The sequence below is a fragment of the Tupaia chinensis genome, unplaced genomic scaffold (assembly GCF_000334495.1).
Source record: "Tupaia chinensis unplaced genomic scaffold, TupChi_1.0 Scaffold000532_1, whole genome shotgun sequence".
Classification (NCBI taxonomy): domain Eukaryota; kingdom Metazoa; phylum Chordata; class Mammalia; order Scandentia; family Tupaiidae; genus Tupaia; species Tupaia belangeri.
The window spans coordinates 4,361,821-4,369,924 of record NW_006160045.1 but is presented as its reverse complement, the minus strand read 5'-3'; the positions used below and the strand labels follow the sequence as shown (position 1 = coordinate 4,369,924).

The window sequence follows — 8,104 nt, the reverse complement described above, 5'->3', positions numbered from 1 at the left end:
ATTTTGATATTAGTCAATATAATGGTACTGCAGATATAATTTTTGTCTTTACTAGGTTTTGGAGGTAATCAGGAACACATGATATAATCTCTTTATTTGGTTGTGTAATCTCTGTTATACACAGCCAACCCTTCTATAATTCTTTCATTTTACCTTCATGTATACTTCAGTATTTACCCTCCTGTTCGTGAATTTTTTAAAGATGAATATTGCTTTCACACTGAAAATTCCTCTACTTTCCTTCTTAGCAGGTAATTTTCTTTTACAATGGTGACAAATTCTATAATTATATTTTAATTATAAGTGCCATCCCTAAAACTCTTGATTTTAATTTAATGAAGTTTATGTCTTGATAAGCTGAAAAAATAATCATTTTTTAAAAATCTGTATCTTCTTCCATCTTTTGCCTTTGTTGACCTTTCTATTGCTGCAATTTCTAGCACACTTATAAAACAATATATTAGTGTAGATTAGTGGAACACAAGTAAAAGCCTTCTTTTGATGTATCCTAACTTTAAAGCAATAAATATTTGTGTTTATGTTCTTCTGAGTGAATATGGGACTATAATACTTCTTGTCCTACCAAGTTAGTTAAAAGTGGGGCATGAACTTCACTAAATAAGTATGTGGCATTTGCTAACGCAGTGTAGGAACTAGACATATGTCATCCCAACAAAGCATGACTTATAAAGTACTCATTTGCCTTGACCATTCCATGCATTTTTTTTGTGTATAGACGTCTGTGAATATTTATATTGCTTCTAATTTCCTACATTATTTCCTAATGTGAATGATAATTCCTACCAACAATAGGAACAATAGTTCCTCTTTTTGTGTCGTGCTGGATATTTCCACTTATATTATTGGACTCCCCCACCACCAATTACATTTCCCCTTTTTTTCTCGTTTGTAATGCCAGTTGATCAAGTCACCTAATCTCTAAAAAACAAATCTCCCCTAGCATTATCAATTACACAACATTTCTAGCCAAGAATTTCTCAGCCTGGTATCTTCAGTCATGCCCAGAAATTCAAATCCCATCCTGTAATAAATGTATGTAGCCACTCAGTGCCCATATTCTTCTTTTTCTTCTTATCCAACATTAACTAGTAAGAACTTTTGAAAAGCCACATTGCCTTATGAACCCTTCAAGTTTTTCTCTGAGATTTTACAGTCACTAAAGCTACTTCCCAGATCTCTTTTTTTTTTTTTTTTTTTTTTTTTTTTTGAGACAGAAAGCTAGAAGTCCCTTCCCCCTGCCTCCCCAAATGAAGATGGCTATGTTGAGATTTTGGGCACTCACAAACATACCTGGTATGTTTTAAGCCACCAGGACCAGGACTCAAACCATGGTGGGCCATGTAGGAGTTTAGCTACTTAATCATTATGCCTGCCATCTGCTGCACCTCCCCGCCCCTGCCCCAGATCTTTTATGGAAACATCATTCATCCTCATAGATTCAGAAGAACTATGCAGCAGTCAGTACAGTTCCAAGATCGAAAGGCTTTTTTTTTTTTTTTTTTTTGCCAGGGAGCACATGTGCTCAACAGAGAGACAAAGAGAAGAGAGAAAGGAAGAGGGGAAAAGCACCCACAATAGGGCATGGTCACACCGCAATCCATTCTTTTCTATTTCTTCATTCTGTTGGGATTTTTGGCATGCACGCGCACACATCCAGCGTTTCTCAAGCCACTGGAACAGGATTTGAATTGCAGTCAGCCTTATGGGATCTGGCTCCCTACTAGATGGGTGGGGCTAGCCCTGGAAGGTTTTCTATTTTATTAACATTTCATGTGTAAGTTTCAGGAAGAAAGCACCCCTAATTGCCCTGTTATTATCATATTATGAGATGCCCTTCAGTAAGAGTACCCTTATTCAATAGGACAAACTAATCTTTGCAGATACTTATTTTCATTAGTATTCAAACTCCAGGGACCAGCAATTGGTATAATTGCTATGTCGCTGGACTGCCATGTAGTGACTATGGTTTGAGTCCCTGACCCAGTGGCTTAAACTCACACTGGGTGCGTGTGTGCGTATGCCCAAGATCCTGAGAGGAGAATGGAGGAGAAGGGATTGTGGTATGACCATCCCCCCCCGGGAGGGGGGGGTGATTTCTCAGAAGTAGAGTAGTATTCTATATAATGGGTGAGTAATCTATAATTAGTTCTACAGATATTGAATACCTACAGTAGGTATAGGCTTATAGGAGTCAACACAAAGTAGTGAAAAAATGGAGCTACTATTGTAGTTGGAAAGACATATTATAAGTAAGATAGGCTCTATAATGTGTTCTAGAATTATAAATAGAAATAATAATAAAGAAAACAAGGAAGCGACATATGACCTCTCATGGGAGTGATGGTTAAATTTGTTCATAGGGTGGCCAGAAAGGTCCTCTTGACCAGTTGGCTTTTAAGACCTTGAGTAGTAACAGAGCTAGGTAGGCTTTTTAAAGACTCACTCTTAGGACCAGGAGATGATGAAGCAATTGTGTCACTGAACTCCCACATGGCCAACCACAATTCGAATCCTGGACCCGGCAGCTTGAAATTCACACTGGGCACTTGTGCATGTGTGCTCAAGATCCTGAGAGGAGAGGGGGGAGAATGGATGCAGTGGCTATTCTCCATGGGTTGTGATTTCTTGCTTTTTATCTCTAGTCTCTCTTTCTCTCTCTGGAGAGCACATGTGCCCGGTAGCAAAAAAATCTTTCTCAAAAAAAAAAAAAAAAAGAAAAGAAAAGAAAGAAAAGACTCACTTTCAACACTTATCAGATATTTAATAACCTGAAAACACCAATTTTTTTCAGATAAAATTAAAATAGTAACACAGAATCAATCAACAGAAAACAGAAACTAAGCTGAGGCACTTTAAAAATAATATAATTCAATAGAAAAATAGTATGTGAGTTAGGAAAACAAATTTAAAATCCAAAGTTTTCATTAATTTAATAATGACACATTGGTTACTTAAGTAAATGATTTGAAAGGTAATGCTTTTCTTACCTCAGGTCCCCAAACATCATCTAATGGGAGGTGCTTGTTAAGTGCAATCATTGACTTCCAAGTCTGTGCTTCATGTGCGCAACCACTCTGTCAAAATATAACACACATTTGCATATCAATTTATTCCTAATTATTTAATATGTTTGATGCTGGCTAATTTCAGAAGCCATTTTAAAGCTGAGGTGTGTCCTGGCCTGTTCAGGGAAGCTGTGTTCTAAACTCCATTTTCTAGACAAGAAATAATTTTAAAAAATTATTATTTATGTTTCAATGTTTGCTGATATGCACAGGAATAACTTGACTTGACTGTTGTATATTGACCTTGTATCAAGAGGACTATCATTTACACCTATCCCAAATGTGGGTGCTCTTTTACAAGTAAGGAGGGTATGTTTTATTTTAATTGATTCCATTACTTCCATTCCATTCCAACTCTTATTCATAATATAAAACATGGTCTGGTCTTGATGTATTATCTTTTAATATATTGCAGGATTTTATTTAGTTTCATTTACAGTAGTTTGTGTAGGTGTTTTATAATGTTTTAAAGTTTGTTGTTTATTTTTTCTATGAGCAAGAAAGATAGAGACAGAGAGACAGTACCCCCAACAGAATCTTGAGACCATAATCCACCCCCAGCTTCAGCCAGCCTCATGAGGATCATGAGTACAAAAGTGCCCTGAATATTCAGGGAGGTCTCTGGACTTGAACTGGGAACCCTCCAATGTGGGTCAGCCGCACAGAGCATCTTGTTTTTACTGCTGTCTCCCTTGTTTAGAGGTTTTTAATTTAAATTTATCAATAAAATTGGTTCACAAGTCTCTTCTTTTTTAAAAATTATCTTTAATTATTTTATCTATCTTTATCTATTTATTTATTTATTTTTATTTGACCATAGAGGGAGTGAGAGAGAAAGTGAGAAAGCAAGCTGCCAGGTCTGGGACTCGAACCAAGGTCAGCCATGTGGGAGTCCAGCACCTTTAACTACCATGCCACCTGCCGGCCCCTTTCTTCTTTTTTACTAAGTGATAGGAAGAGAGAGAAGTATTTTTTTGAGCTAGGTTTTTTGTTTTTTGGCTTTTTGTTGTTGTTGTTTTTTGTTTGTTTGTTTTTGTGGCTGTTAGAATTACCGGCACTTATCATAGCTGAACCTTTAGTTTCTTTTAAGGTTCTTATCAGGTCCTATTGGATTCACAAAATGAGTTTGAAAGTCTTTCCCCTTTCTCTGGAAGAGTTTTTTTTTTTTTTGGTTGTTATTCATTTGTTTGTTTTAAGAATTAATTAATTAATTAATTTAGAGATGCTGTGCTTGCTGGGGAGTCAGAAAGAGACAGAAAGTGAAAAATAACCCCCCAGGAGAGGTGGGGGGTATGCTGCAATCCCTTTTCATCCATTCTCCTCTTGGGATTTTGGTGACGTATGCACATGTGACCAACCTGTTTTAAGCTGCAGAATCTGGGACTTGAACTGCAGTTGACTATATGGGAGTATAGTAATGTAACCATCATGCCATCTGCTGGCGCCTAGTATTATTATTTTTACATTTGACCAGAGAGAAACAGATAGAAAGTGAGACTTTCCCGGTACTCAAACTGTGGTTGACCACATGGGAGTCAAGTGCCTTAACCACTATGCAACCTGCCAGTCCCTGGAAGAATTTTTATAAGGCTGGAGAAAAAATTTCCTTATGTGTTTAGTAGACTTCATCAGAGAAGCCATCTGGTTTAGATTTTTCTGATTTTTTTAAATTGTGAAACAGGCAACTTTGGTAACTTGTGTGTTTCAAGATATTGTCCATTTTATCCTCTTGTTCATTGTAAAATTTATTGGGATCAGCAGTTGGCATACTGGCTATGTCACTGGACTCCCATGTGGTCAACCACGGCTTGAGTCCCAGACCTGCTGGCTTAAACTCACACTGCATGTGTGTGCCTGCTCAAGATTCCGAGAGGAGAAGGGAGGAGAAAGGATTGCAGTGTGGCCATGTCCCCTGGGGACGGGGTGGGGGGAATGAATTCTCGCTTTCTATCTCTCTGTCTCTCTCTTTCTGGCGAGTGCATGTGCCCTATAGCAAAGACCTCTCCAAAAAAAAAAAAATTGTTGATATAAATGTTTATGATAACTTCTATTACATTTTAATGTAATTCTAAAAGACTCTGTAGTGATGTCCCTCTTTCTACTTCTGATAATAGTTATGCCCCTTTCTCTCTTTTCCTTAATCAGTTCATTTTATTAGTCTTTTCAAAGAGCCAATTTTTGGCTTTGTGGGTCCAGTTTATTCTATGTTTGTATCTATTTTATTAATTTCCGTTCTTAATTTTGTTCCTTCCTTGTACTTTTTTGGGCTTAACTTTATGTTGTTTCCTAATGTCCTGATATAGATGCTTAGCTTTTCAGTCTTTGTTTTAGCACACACGAGACTATAAATTTTCCCCCTTAGGACAACTTTAGCTGACACCTGTGAGGTTTTTCTTTCTTTTTTCTTTTAAAGAATTATTATTTAATTAATTTATTTTTAAAATTTATTCACTTATTTTAATTTGACAAGAGAGACACTGAGAGAGAGAGGGAGAGAGGGAAAGTGAGAAAGCAAGCCAGCCGGTCCAGGATTCAAACCATGGGTGGCCATGTGGGAACGTCCAGGGCCTTAACCATAGTGCCATCTGCTGGTCCCAAGGTTTTTCTCTTTTCTATGTTTACTTATTTATTTCTTCTTTGAGTGAGAGATAGACACATATATAAAGAGAGAGCATCTCCAACAGGGTCTTGATGCCATGATCTACCCCCACCCAGCCAGGATCACGGGCAGGTGTGTGCCTAGCATACTCAGGGACATTTCTAGATGTCCAGAATATCCCTATGTGGTTCAGCCTCACAGAATGTTCATTTTGTTGCCACTGCCATTGCCAGACCCTCTAATGAGGTGTTTTTATTGTTCGTTTTGTTTTAAACTGCTATAGGGCATATATATATACTAACGAGGGAGAGAGAGAAAAAGAGAGAGAGAGCGCATCCCCCAGTGGGATGTGGCCATGCCACAATCACTTCTCTAGCCTATCAGGACTTTGAACATACACAAATACACACTTGGTGTGTTTCTCAGGCCTCCAAGGCCAGGATTCAAGCTGCAGTTCTGGGATCCAATGTGGGATCAGGCACTTTATTTTTTTTTGAGAGGTTTTCGCTCTAGGGCGCGTGCACTCTCTAGACAGACAGAGAGAGACATAGAGACAGAAAGTGAGAAATCACCCCCCAGAGGGGATGGTCACGCCGCAATCCCTTCTCCTCCATTCTCCTCTCGGGATCTTGGGCACGCACGCACACGTGCCTGGCGTGAGTTTTAAGCCACTGGGTCCAGGACGAGAACCGCGGTCGACTACATGGGAGTCCAGCGACATAGCCATTACGCTAACTGCTGGTTCCCATGGATCTGGCACTTTTAACCTAGGTTATGGGGCCAGTCCTCCAGGGAATTTTAATATCTGCTATTTTCATTGTCATTCACTTCAAAATATATTCTAATATCTGTATAATTTTTTACTTATGGCTTATTTGATATAAATGGTATTTTTTTAAGAGAGATTTTTGCTATAGGGCACGTGTGCTTGCCAGAGACACAGAGAGAGATAGAAAGCGAGAAGTTCAGTGATGTATCCACTATATCATCTGCTGGTCCCATATAAATAGTATTTAAAATTTTTTTTTTCTTTAGAGAGGTTTTTGCTATTGTGCACGTGTGCTTACCAGAAAGAGAGACAGAAAGTGAGAAGTCACCTCCTGGGGAGATGGCCATGCCACAACCCCTTCTCCTCCATTCTCCTCTCAGAATTTTGGGCATGCACGCACACGCACCCAGCATGAGATTTAAGCCACAGGATCCAGGAATCAATCCATGATCAGTTACGTGGGAGTCCAGCGATGTATCCAATATATCAACTGCTGGTCCCATATAAATAGTATTTTTAAATTTATTTATTTATTTATTTGTTTGTTTTTTTTTTTTGGAGAGGTTTTTGCTGTAGGGTGCATGCACTCACCAGAAAGACAAGAGACAGAGACAGAAAGCGAGAAATCACTCCTAAGGGGGGATAGCCAAGTTGCAATCACTTCTCCCCCATTCTCCTCTTGGGATCTTGGGCACGCATGCACACGCATCCGGCATGAGTCTAAGCTACCAGGTCTGGGACTTGAATCACGGTCGCCTACATGGGAGTCCAGCGACATAGTCATTACGCCAGCTGCTGGTCCCTTACATTATTTTTTATTATTCAGTTCTTATTAGAATACATACTCTGTGATTTCAATCCCACTTGAGTCTCAAGTTTGAGACTTACTTTATAGAGGACATATGATCAATTTTTGTAAATGATCTGTGTGCAAAGGAAAAGAATATATATCTTGAAACCATTGATTCAGTGCTCTATAAAGTCAAGCAGGACAAGTTTGTTAATTGTCCTCAAATTTTTCTCTAATTTTCCTTTTTTTTTTGGTCTACTGTGTTCTGATACTTACTGAAAAATTTGTACTAATTTCTTACACTCTGTGGATTTGTCTACCTCTAATTCTCTCGATTTTTTATTTATGTGTTTTAAAACTATATAATTGGCAACATAGTGGCAGAAGAATTGACTATGAAGTTCATCCAGGAAAGGAAGGGAATTAAAATGGGAGTCAAAGAGAGAGAACATGGGATCCTCAATATAGTAAAATTTAGGTAATATGAAAGAAATTGAGAGACATAGACATAGGGTCTCACCTAGATGCAAATGGACTTGGGGAATGTAGTCCCTATTTGGAAACCTTCTTCACAGCATTACCCCTACATGGTGGGTGGCAGGATTCAGGAGTCAGTTGTGATTGCTTTCAGGAAATGAGGAAAAATGATCAAGCAAGTAAGGATGTGGGGTCGGGGGAGTGTTATATTATATATCAACTGGATGACAATAGCCTCAAAGAAATGGAGTTTGACTTAGAGTGAAGAGACAATGATTTGGAAATAAAATGATGGATTAGAAAGAACACCAACTCCACATTTCATCTTTAAGTCTATGGGGTGAGAGAAAGAGTGCCCTTGTTTTCATAGAGCAGTAGGGAAA

General features: G+C 38.4%; 1 protein-coding gene across 1 annotated transcript in view; it reads right to left on the bottom strand.

Annotated features, from left to right (window-relative positions):
• CATSPERE (catsper channel auxiliary subunit epsilon) overlaps positions 1-8,104 on the bottom strand; it is a 226,285-nt gene that overhangs the window by 29,700 nt on the left and 188,481 nt on the right. Inside the window, exon 19 of the mRNA XM_006157233.2 lies at positions 3,009-3,095. Within this exon, the coding sequence (XP_006157295.1) occupies positions 3,009-3,095 (87 nt within the window). The remainder of the gene's footprint in view (positions 1-3,008; positions 3,096-8,104) is intronic.